The sequence below is a fragment of the Chiloscyllium plagiosum genome, unplaced genomic scaffold (genome assembly GCF_037043375.1).
Source record: "Chiloscyllium plagiosum isolate Xiang-an unplaced genomic scaffold, Cpla_swu_hap1 HiC_scaffold_31, whole genome shotgun sequence".
Lineage (NCBI taxonomy): Eukaryota > Metazoa > Chordata > Chondrichthyes > Orectolobiformes > Hemiscylliidae > Chiloscyllium > Chiloscyllium plagiosum.
In genome coordinates, this window is record NW_028270169.1 from 50,283,946 (window position 1) to 50,296,596 (window position 12,651).

A 12,651-nucleotide genomic window follows, 5' to 3' on the forward strand; every position below is an offset into this window, starting at 1 on the left:
GGGAGAGAAACTGACCAGGGGTGAGGAAGGGAGAGAAACTGGAAGCAGGGAGGGGAAGAGCAGAGTGTGTGTGTGTGAGTGAGAGAGAGAGAGAATGAGAGCTGTGGAGGACGAGGTGCCCCGAGAGCAGGAACTGGGTTCTCAGGGAGATGCTGTGTGTGTGATTACACTCGGTCCCGGGCAGGCACGAGTTAACCCTGGAAGGGGGAGGGACGGCTTTCCCGTCGCTAGGGAGAGGGATCGGTTGGAAACACAAAGATGTGGCTGTAAACACCGAGCCCGGGACGCGGGGGGGCGGGAGGTGAGGCTGCCTTAGCAGACGTCTCTCCAGGAGCCCGGGCAGCGAGTTTGGGGGGAGAAGTTTGTGGATCGCAGGGAAGGGGCTCTGCTTTCAAGGTGGGGGGGCATCAGGAGTCCCTGCAACCCTCCTGAGGGGGTCTGGCTGTGAACTAAACTCAACCTCCTTCACCCCCGGGGGAATGGCCAACGCTCACAACATCCAGTCGGCCACCGCCAAGAGTATCCGGCCGTTCCGATCCAGTGGGGAGTACCTGCTAGCCATGAAGGAAGACCTGGCCGAGTGGCTGCATGAGCTGTATGGGCTGCAGCTGGATGCCCAGGGGCTGCTGGATGCACTGCAGACCGGCTGCCTCCTGTGCACTCACGCCAACAATGTGACCAGAGTGGCCATGGACTTCTCCCGGGAATACCCCCAGCTCCTGTCCAAGCTGAAGCTGCCCCAGGCCGGGGTCACCTACACCACCTCAGCCCAGCCCGGCACTTTCCAGGCCCGGGACAACATCTCCAACTTCATCAACTGGTGCCGCAAGGAACTAGAGATCCAAGGTGATTGTGTAACTTTCTCCAACAGCTCCTTCCTTCTCTCTGTCTCTGTCTCTGTCTCATCCTCCAAGTCAACCCTTGACTTTGTCAAGGTACAGCCCTCAACAATGGGGACAGCATGGTGTCCTAGTGGTTAGCACTGCAACCTCACAGCGCCTGGGTTCCATCCCAGCCTCAGGCGACTGTCTGTGTGGAGTTTGCACATTCTCCCCGCGTCTGCGTGGGTTTCCTTACTAAATTGCCCTTAGTGTCACAGGAATGTGTAGGTTAGGTGCACTAGTCAGGGGTAATTGTAGGGTAATAGGGTAGGGGAATGGGTCTGGGTGGGATACTCGTTGGAGGGTCAGTGCGGACTTGTTGGGCCAAAGAGCCTGTATCCATACTGTAGGGATTCTCTTCTATAATAAAGTACTAGCTACCAACTGTTTGCTCGACTGTGTATTCTACTCTGATGCGGAGGTGCCTGTGTTGGACAAAGTTAAAAATCACACAACTCCCGGTTATAGCCGAACTTGATCTTTAACCTTATTCCAAGCTGGTCTGTGGTTTTGCAGGAGCTTTAGATGTAGATCCAGTGAACATTTCTGCCTTTCACTGCTGTAAAAGATTTCCGTCCTGTCCCCTTCGAACCACTTCTTCAATCTGTGTCCCTCCCCGAGAAAGCTTTTCCTCAGTGATCTCATCGTGTTGTCGCTGGACTGTTATACCAGAGACCCGGCAATGCTCAGGGAGCCTGGGATCGAATCCCGCCACGGCAGATGGTGGAATTTGAATTCAATCAACATCTGGAATTCAGAGTCGAATAATGACACCATGAACCCATTGTCAGTAAAACCCATCTGGTTCACTAAAGCCCTTTGGGGAAGGAAACTGCCACCTTTATCTGGTCTGGCCTACATGTAATCCAGACCATAGCAACGTGATGGACTCTTAACTGCCCTCTGGTCAATTAGGGGTGAGCAATAAATGCTGGCCGAGCCAGCAATGTCCTCATCACACGAGCAAGTAAAAGAAGTTCTCTCTAATCATTCTATCAATTACATAAATCTGTGCCCCTCTCCGCGTAATTGATTTTCTTCATATCCCCACTAATTTGTCTAGCAATCGCCTTAAATCTGTGCCCCTCCCACCCCAGTGAATGCCCCCTTCCCCAGGGACAACAGGCCTTTCCTGTTGAGTCTACCCCGGCCCCTCATAACTTTGAACACCTCAATTGAGTTATCCCTCAACCTCCCCTGCTCAAAGGTGAAATGACCCGAGCCTGTCCAATCTTGCCTTGTCGCCGCAGGTTTCAGGCTCTGGTAACAAGCTTGTAAATCTGCTCTGTACTCTCTCCAGAACGATTCTGTCCTCCTTGTGATAAAGTGATCAGAAGTGTACCCAAAACACCAGCTGCCTCCAAACCAGTGTTTTCTACAGTTCCACCATTACATCCTGCTTTTGTATTCTATACCTTGGCCAATAAAGGAAAGTGCTGTTAGGCTATTTGACTGTTGTAAGTATCACAATAGGTGTGATTGCTACCTCCACCTTTGTTTTCCTTCATTCATCTGAAACCTAAATCCTCCCACCTTGTCCCCACAGATATAGCCTGTCTTGCTTCTTATGTTGGCATTAAATTGACTTAATTTCAGCAAAATATGAGTAAAGAAACGAAAGGAAATTGCATTTATGTGGCAGTGTTCTTAGCTCAGACCACCCCAGTGTGTTCTTGGCCAGCTGGAGTATTGGCATTGTTGCAATGTAAGGAATATAGGTGTTGGGTTGTTCACAGCAAGGGCTTCCAAACAGAAACATGACAAATGATTGGATAAACTGTTTTTACCGTTATGTAGAGAGATCAACTTTAACAGGGGCAGCAGACACAACTCCCCCATTCAACTGTTGAAATAATCTCGTGAAGATTTCACAACAACTGTTTTACACAGTGACCTTAATGTAATGAAACAGCGCTGAGGCTTCACAGCAGCAAAATGAAGCAAAACGTGACACCTGACAACTTGCGGTGGAATTAGTCAGCTTGATCAATGAGTTTGGGCTTTAAGGCTGATCTTGCATCCTCTTGAGGAGGCTGGCAGGACTTGGTTTGATGTCTCACGTGAAAAAAGTTGCTTCCAGCTGAGCAGCAGTCCCTCGTTGTCAGTCTGCTTGAAGCCAGTGAGAGAACGTGACGGAGTGTTGCAAAGGTGCATCATGGAAGGTTAAACCTGCTTCTTGGGTTCTGTCTGACCAGCAGCATACTGATCTCCACCTTAGGTAAGGAGGCTGATTTCGAAGGTTGGAATTCTATTGACGCTGATCTGATCTGTACTGGCCGTCCAGAATCCCTAACGGGCTGTGATAATGTACACTTTTACACACATGTTGTGCGCTGCAGGTATAGATAGTGATGGTAAAGGTTCCAATTTTCTCTCCATCCCACGCTGATCAAGAATCTCTCGCACTCTTTCCACATTCCTTGGTGTGTGCTGGAATGATTTACAAGTTGCTTTGTTTGACAGTGTTATGAACCCCACCTCCTTGGTCATCAAGTTTTGAGCTGGGATTTGAATTGACACTTGACAATCTCCTGGGTGAGGGGGGTAGGAACATTTAAGCAACTGCTGGACATACACATGGATAGCAGTGAGTTGAGGGGTGAGTAGGTTAAGTCATTATATTTTACATTAGGAATAAACCTCGTCACAACATTGTGGGCCAAAGGGCCTGTTCTGTGCTGTACTTTTCTAAGTTTTATGTTCTATTATTGAGTACAGATTTCCAAGGGGGCAGAAGAAAAGATTTCTTACTGCTATTTAATTGGAGGAAATTCTTACTCCCCAAAACTGGGTTTCAGTGTGTCTGACATCAAAAAACATCCCTAGCTACTTCACCAGAGTGTTATCAGATAAAAATCTCTGTCAAATTTGTGGGAGTGACTAAACATAAGTAGGAAAAACATTGGCACATCGAGGCTAATGTGGGAAATGTGAACTTAATCATTTTGGAATCATAGAATCCCTACAGTGTGGAAACTGGCCCTTTGGCTCAACAAGTCCACACCGACATTCCGAAGAGTAACCCACCCAGACCCATTCCCCCACCCTATCTTTACCCCTGACTAATGAACTTAACCCACACATCACTGAACACTATGGGCAATTCAGCATGGCCAATCCACCTTACCTGCACATCTTTGGATTGTGGGAGGAAACTGGAGCACTCAGAGGAAACCCACGCAGACGCGGGGAGAATGTGGAAACTCCACACAGAGAGTGGTCCCTGGTGCTGTGAAGCAGCAGTGCTAACCACTGAACCACCGTGCCTCCCCAAAGGAAGGGAGAACAAAAGAACAGAATGTCTTTTAAAATGGAGAATAAACTGCAGAAAGCAGGAACTCGTGCATGAAACACAGAAAGCTCGCACCAGGGGCAGCAGGGAATCAGGAAGGTTAAGGGAATGTTGGCCTTTATTTCAAGGCGTTTAGAGTGTAAGAGTAGGGAAGTCTTGCTGCAAATCTACTAGTCTGGTGAGACTACAACTAGAGTACTGTGAGCAGTTTTGGTCCCTTTATTTCAGGAAAGATATTATTTCATTGGAAGCACTTCAGAGGAAGTTCTCTTGAACCACCCCTGGTAGGGGTGGTCTTATGAGCAGAGGTTAAACAGATTGGGACTCTACTCAAGGTGGCTCAGTGGTTAGCACTGCTGTTTCACAGCGCCAGGGACCCGGGTTCAGTTCCAGCCTCGAGTGACTGTCTGTGTGGAGTTTGCTCATTCTCCCCATGTCTGCGTGGATTTCCTCCTGTAATCCAAAGATGTGCAGGTCAGATGGATTGGCCACGTTAAATTGCCCATAGTGTTCAGAGATGTGTATTAGTCAGGGGTAAGTGTAGGGTAAGAGGGGAATAGGTCTAGATGTGATACTCTTTGGAGGGTCGGTGTGGACTTGTTGAGCTGAAGGGTCTGTTCCCACACTGTAGGGATTCTATGATTCATTGGAATTTAGAACAATGAGATGTGATCTCATTGCAACATGTGAGTTTTAAGAAGTTTGACAGGGTAAGTGCTGAGGGGTGTTTCCTTTCACGGGAGAGTCTAGGACAAGATGAAGACTGAGATGAGGAGGAATTTCTTCTCTCAGAGAGTTGAGAGTCTTTGGAAGTACTTGCCAGAGAGAGCTGTGCGGGCAGTATATTTAAGGTTGAAGGAGATGGATCCTTGATCAGTCAGGGAGTCAGTTACAGGAAGAGGGCTGGAAAGGAGATGGGAGAAATGCCATATCAGCCACAATCCTCTTGAATACAAGTGCAGACTCGAGGGGCACAAACAGTCTCCTGCTGTTCCTATTTCATATGGTGTTTGAAGCTTGGTCAAAGTGGTGGATTTTAAGAGCATTCTGAGTACAAAATTGCTGGATAGATACGTTTTTTCCAAGCTTTTCTACTTGCACTCAAGAGGACTGTTTGCAAGAATACAAATCTATCGAATTACCATCGAGTCATTGAGTCATACAGCATGGAAACATACCCTTCGGTCCAGCTTGGACATGAATTGGCCTAATGCTATGGTGAATAACTACAACTAATTCTGAACAACTTCTCCACTTACACAGTGAAGGATTCCTTCATATTGTGATGCCTACAGAGGTCTTGCATGTGGCTAGCAATGCAGTGTCCATGTGCCTGTTTGACATTGCTAGCCTGTTCACCAATAAACCACTCAAGGAACTCATACACATTTGCAATGCGTAACTATGTTGTGGTGATGTCAATCCACTTTCATTGTGTGAGTCAATGTTCATTGAACTTATGAATTTAGGTGGGTGGCACGGTGGCACAGCGCCAGAGACCTGGGTTCAATTCCCGCCTCAGGCAACTGGCTGTGTGGGGTTTGCACATTCTCCCCGTGTCTGCGTGGGTTTCCTCTGGGTGCTCTGGTTTCCTCCCACAGTCCAAAGATGTGCAGGTCAGGTGAATTGGCCATGCTAAATTGTCCGTAGTGTTAGGTAAAGGGGTAAATGTAGGGAAAATGGGTCTGGGTGGGTTGCTCTTCGGCGGGTCGGTGTGGACTTGTTGGGTCGAAGGGCCTGTTTCCACACTGTAAGTAATCTAATCTAGTTGTTGTGCAGTTGAGTTAAATTTTAACAACAGCATGTGTACCCAAATAAATGGTATTGCTCTGGGATCCCCATTCAGTCCAATTCTTGCAAGCATCTTCGTTGGGTTCCATGAGAAACATGTCTTCGATTAATACCTAACCTTCTATCCCTTGCGTACTTCTGATTTGTAAATGATATATTTGCTATTTTTTGAATCTGTAACTGCCTTTTAATATTTCCTTATAGATCCTAATGAGCTCCACCTTGCACTCAAATTCACCCTAGAAATGGATCAGTCAAATAGGCTCAGTGCCCTTGACATGCTGGTTGAGAAATCTGTCAGACGGTCCTTTATTAATGTCTATTACAAGCCTGCCTTCACTGGTCAAATTCACCCTTCTCATCAACTACAAAATGTTGCTATCCTTTACTTTTTGATTCTTGTGAGTGTTCTCCTGAGTGCAAGACCAAAAACGTTCGTAAGTTTTTTATGTCATTCATTCTGAGGACGTGAGTGTCGCTGGCTGGGCCGGCATATGTTGTCCATTCCGAATTGTCATTGAGAAGGTGTTGAGAGCTAACTTCTTGACTTGAAGCGATCCCTTTCGTGCAGGTAAAACCACAGTGAAGAAATGGCATTATAGTTCCAAAGTGCTGAGGATAGATCCACATTGCCTTTAGAGAATTCCAGGATTTGATCCAGTGCCACTGAAGGAATAGAGATCTACCTTCAGATCGGGTGGTGTGTGATTTGGAAATGAAATTGTGATTGGTGGTGTTCCCATGTCCCTACTTCCCTTGGCCTTCTAATGGTTGCTGTCAAAGCTCAGCAGGTCTGGCAGCATCGGAGTTCTGAGGAAGGGTCACCGGACCTGAAACATTAGCTTCGATTTCTCTTCACAGATGCTGACAGACCTGCTGAACGTTTCCAGTCACTTCTGTTTTTGTGTCTGATTTACAGCATCTGCAGTTCTTTCGGTCTTCAGATGGTTGAGGTTGTTGGTTTGGAAGGTGCTGTTTAAGGAACCTTAGTGAATGTCTGCCGGGCATCTTGTAGATGGTGGACATTGCTGCTACTGAGAGTGGAGTGGATGTTTATGGATGTGACGCCAGTCAAACAGGTTGCTTTGTCCTGGATGGTGTCAAGCTTCATGAATGTTGCTGGGGCTGCACCCATCCAGGCAAGTGGTAAGTATTCTATCACACTCCTGACTTGTGCCTTGTAGACGGTGGATAGACTTTCGGGAGTCAGATGGTGAGTTAGCTGTTGCAGGATTGCTAACCCCTTACCTGCTTTGGGATTTTTCAAGCATCCTGTTCAATTCATTTTCTGGTCATTGGAAACCCCTAGGACACTGAGAATGGTGGTTTGGCCTTGGAGACAGTGAGGACTGCAGATGCTGAAGATCAGAGTTGCGAGTGTGTTGCTGGAAAAGCACAGCAGGTCAGGCAGCATCCGAGGAGCAGGAAAATCGATGTTTTGGGTCTAATGAAGGGCTTCAGGAAGCGTCGATTTTCCTGCTTCTTGGATGCCGCCTGACCTGCTGTGCTTTTCCAGCAATACACTCTCAACATTGAAGTATTGCCATTGAATGCCAAGAGGCAATGGTTAGATTCTTTCTTGTTACCAATGGCCATATCCTGGCACACCTGTGGTGAGAATATTACTTGTAATTTTGAGACCAAGGCTGGAGATTGTTTAGATCTTGTTGCATTTGAACGTGGACTGCTTCAATATCTGAGGAGTTCCAAATACTGTTGAACATTGTGTAATCATCAGTGAACATCCCTACTTCTGACTTTATGATGGAGGGAAAGTCATTGATGAAGCAGCTCAAGATGGTTGGCTCAATGACATTACCCCAAGGAACTCCAACAGAGATGTCCTGGAGCTGAGATGACTGAGCTGCAACAAACACAACCAACTTCCTGTGTACCAAGCGTGAGTCCAGTGGAAAAGTTGCCCCCGATTCCCATCGATTCCAGTTTTGCTAGGTTCCACATGGTAGACTGGTCAGTAAAGTCAGATCACATGGGATCCAGGGAGAGGGAGACAAATTGGATATAAAATTGGCTTGAAGGTAGGTGACAGAGGGCGGTGGTAGAGAGTTGCTTTTTGGACTGGAGGCCTGTGTTCCACAAGGATCGGAGCTAGGTCCACTGCGTTTCATCATTTATACAAACGATGTGGATGTTAATATAGGAGGCATGGTTAGTATGTTCATGGATGACATCAAAATAAGTGATGTAGTGGACAGTGAAGGAGGTTATCTTAGAATAAAATAAGACCTTGATCAGATGGGCCAATGGGTCGAGGTGTGGCAGCTGGAGTTTAATTTAAATAAATGTGAGGTGCTGCATTTTGGTAAGGCAAATCAGAGCAGGGCTTATACAGATAATATTAGGGCCCTGGAGTGTATTGCCAAACAAAGAGACCTGGGGCGCAGGTGCATAGTTCCTTGAAAGTGGAGTCACAGGTGAACAGGGTGGTGAAGAATGCATTTAGCACTCTTGCCTTCATTGTTCAGTGCATTGAGTCTAGAAGATGGGATGTCATGTTGCAGATGTACAGGACATTGGTGAGGCCGCTCTGAGAATACTGCATACAATTCTGGTCTCCCTTCTATAGGAACCATATTGTTAAGTTCGAAAAGGTGCAAAAAAGATTTATAAGGATGTTGCTGGGACTGGAGGGTTTGAGCTGTAGGGAGAGGCTGAATAGGCTGGGGCTGTTTTCCCTGGAGCTTTGGAGGCTGAGGGTGATCTAATAGAGGATTATAAAATCATGAGGGGCATGGACAGGGTAAATAGCCAAGGTCTTTTCCCTGGGGTGGGGGAGTCCAGAACTAGAGGGCATAGGTTCAGGGTGTGAGGGAAAAGATTTAAAAAGGACCTGAGGAGTAGCTTTTTAACACAGAGGGTGGTGCGTGTATGGAACAAGCTGCCAGAGGAAGTGGTGGAGGCAGGTACAATTACAAAAGGCATCTAGATGGATGTATGAATACGTAGAATTTAGAGGGAAATGGGCTAAATGCTGGCAAATGGGACGAGGTCAGATTGTCTGACTGGCTGGCATGGACGAGTTGGATCATCTGTATGACTCTCTAACTCTATGAGGACAAATCTCAATATCCTGCAACCTCTCAAGTAATTTGAAAAAGTTGCAAGGTTTTAAGAAAGATTCCTTTAATTTGGATAGAATGGGCCTGTATAGGAATTTGTGTTCTAACAAGTGTTAGCGAGCTAACTTATGAGCTTGAGTGATTATCATTTACTGGTTGTTGGTGTAGCTATTAACACACTCAAGATTGTTCAGCCAGTGCTGCCCAATCGTGGAATCAAATTGAAAACAGTTGGTTTATTGACTTCTGCAAGCACAGGCCAATTGAATAATGTCTGTACAGTATACACTGTGAACAATGGAAAGTATGTGTGTTTGATTTGATTGGTTAATCACTGTGACATATGACCTGTGTACCCGGTATCACATGGGCTCTGAAACACATACCTCATTTTGCTTTGATGTGGAGGGGCCTGGGGTGGACAGTCTTAATCAGGCTGCTCCTTCATCAGGTAGTTGTGAAGCAGGACCATAAGACACAGAATTTATAGCAAAAGATTACAGTGTCATACAAGTAAAATGATATATTTAATAAGCTTAGATTGTTATAAAGTCTTTAATCTTTTACAATGGGTTACAGGTTTCAGTTCATTAATATGTGAACCCCTGTAACCCATTCTAAAAGATGAAAGACCTAACAACAATCTGGGTTTGTTCAATACGTCATCTTACTTGCACGACACTGTAATCTTTTGCTATAAATTCTGTGTCTTATGATCCTGCTTTACAACCACCTGATGAAGGAGCAGCGCTTTGAAAGCTTCCAGAAACCTGTTGGACTATAACCTGGTGTTGTGTGATTTTTAACTGATTTTGCTCAATTGTGTGGCCGGCGGAGTGTCATTTTCACCCTTTTCTCTCTTAATATAAACTGTTGTGATCATTTGAAATTTGACATTCTTGGGTTAGTCCTGATGAGTGTGAAATGAAAAGCTGTAGTTCCTGTCTCTCTTTATCACATCAAGACACAAATTAAAATTTTATCTTAAAATTCAATTTAAAATTTGAATGCGGCTTTTGACATTAAAACTTCTGCACTCAGCAGAAGTTGCCGCTAATTTACTCTTTATTGGTCGACTTTGGAAAATCTCCAGTTCTTTCCACATTTAAATTTTCCAGTGGGGTTTCTATTTCTGTCAGGGTCCTTGATCAAAGTGGATCCTTCTTCACTGGGACTACAGTGCATTATCTCTCCTTGTCCTTCTTGAGCTGTGTAAAGTCTTCATCATCGTCATTGGCAGTCCCTCGTGGATGAGGATGACTATTGTCCGCTCTCAGGGTGAGTCTGTAGGTGGCTGAGCAGCCAGATGGGGCTACCACAGGCTGTGTTACACTAGGTGGTGGGGGGGGGGGGGGCAGATGGCGGTCCCAGGAAGGGGGTGAGTGGGGCATTGACGTGGCCGTGTGCTCCTTTAGCTATTTTCACTTGGCTTCCATTTTCTGACGACGGGTTGAGTCGAGCTGCTGGACGCCTTCCCGGATGCTCCTCCTCCCCCTCCCCCCTTGGACGCTCTTGGACTAGTGATTCCCGGGTGTCTGCGGGAAAGCTGCACATTGCTAGTTGAGGCCTTGAGGGTGCCCTTGAATTGCTTCCTCTGTCCATCTGGGGCTCGCCTGCCGTTCCGAAATAGAACACCTATTTCTCTCAAAGTCTTTAATACAGTTGGTCATCGTGTTGTCTTCCAATCTTCTTTTTAACTCTTTATCCCTGAAATTTCCTCCAGTCCTATAACACCTCAAGCTGTCAGCCCTCCTCTAATTCTGACCTCTTGAGCAATCCTAGTTTTAATGAGTGCACTGTTGATGTCCATGCCTTCAAATCCTCAACACAGGCATTCCCTTCCTAACGCTCTCTGCTCTTTTACATTTCCTACTTTAAGACCCTCTGTAAAATATTTTTTCATCTCTGCCTTCATGTGGCTCAGTGTCAAATGTTTCTCGACATTTCTACAAAGCATTGTGGGATGTCTTACCATATTAATGGTGTTTTATAAATACAAGTTTTGAGGGTGATTGCCTTATTGTTTTATTCTCTAATGTCGAGGCTGGGCCAGTAAAGAGCACTCAGTTGGCGCTGCATACTAGGGTAATGGTCCCTCCCTTCCTGTAATTCAGTGAAGAAATCGCAAGGACAGAGGTCTTTGTTATTCTTTTAAAAATAATAATTCTGTCTCCTATTTCTAAAGTGGCACTGCTGCTGTGCAAGGCGATTTTTCTAAACTGTCCTTCAGTTTATAATTACAAATGCAGTAGTGGGCCACATATTGTAGGAACAATGAAATTATGCGGAATCGGTGCAGACAAGTCATTTAAAGCTTGTGGGTAGATTCAAAACTAATCTAAAAAAGTCTTAGTTTGCTTTTATCTATCGGGCTGCAACACAACAGGAAGGAATTTTGATTTCAGTGCACCAGTCAGATCCCATGTACTGCTTTCGGTTTTGGGCTCCACATCCCAAAAGCCAGTACTGGAAGTAACCTCAATCGACATACTCAAAGAAGAACTGGATAGTTTATCTGAGAAGCAAGAATGTACAGGGTTGTGGGAAGAAGGTTGGAGTAGATGTCGGAGAGCTGGTGCAGTCACAAATGGGCCAAATGGCCACCTTCGATGTTGTTACAATCCTGTGATTCTGTAGGAGGTTACAGCTGCTTGGCAGAGGGTACATCCCAGATTCACTGGATTAAGGAGGTCTCAATATTCTGAGGACAATGAGCACAAAAATGGCTCGTAGTTCCTTCAGTGGTGATCTGACTGAGATGTTTAAAAATGTTGAGCTTTAATCGGGTAGATGTGGAGAAACAATTTATTTTGTTCATCAAGAATAAGGGAACAGAATCTTGAAATGAGAGGAATGTCAGTCAGGAGAGAAATGAAGAATATTTTTTCATAAACAGTCCGTTCACACCCACAAGAAACGAGAGTTTTGAGAAAGTTGGCATATTCAGGATTGAGATTGTCAGGACTTTGTTGTCTAAGAGTGTTTTAATGTAGCGTAGAGTCCAGACCAGAGAGATTTATATATTTATGACAGTCTAATAACATTGTGGCATCTGAAGTTCTGTATGAAGATACCCGTCTCACCTTCTGGAGTTTAATTTGGATAAATGTGAGGTATTGCATTTTTGGTAAAACAAACATGGGCATGGCTTATACAGTTAAAAGTAAGGCTTTGGGTAGTGTTGTAGAACAGAGACCTAGGGGCTCAGGTACATAATTCTTTTGAGGTTTGTGTCACATGTAGACAGGATGGATAAGGAGGTGTTTAACACACTTGCCTTCATTGCTGAGACCTTTGAGTGTAGGAACTGGGTTGTCATAATGAGGTTGTACAAAACATTGGTGAAGCCTCTTAGAGTCAAAGAGATGTACAGCGTTATAATAGACCCTTCGGTTCAAGTGGTCCATGCCGAATGGATATCCTATATTAACTTCTTCGCTCTCCACTACACCTCCAATTTTGGTGTCATCCCCAAGCCTACTAACCATAGTCACCCAGTCACCCAAGGCTGGAATTGAACCTGGGACCCTGGTGTTGTGAGGCAGCAGTGCTAACCACTGAGCCAGTGTGCCACCCCTATCTACATGACTATCTCTCCCTGTATTCC

The 12,651-nt window shown here is 45.6% G+C and overlaps 1 protein-coding gene across 1 annotated transcript in view; it reads left to right on the plus strand.

Moving 5' to 3' along the window:
* Window positions 1–409: 409 nt before the first annotated feature.
* The window catches only part of gas2l2 (growth arrest specific 2 like 2), a 90,113-nt gene continuing 77,871 nt past the window's right edge, over window positions 410–12,651 (plus strand). The window contains exon 1 of the mRNA XM_043718783.2: window positions 410–846. Coding sequence (XP_043574718.2) covers window positions 480–846 — 367 coding nt within the window. The 5' untranslated portion in view covers window positions 410–479. The remainder of the gene's footprint in view (window positions 847–12,651) is intronic.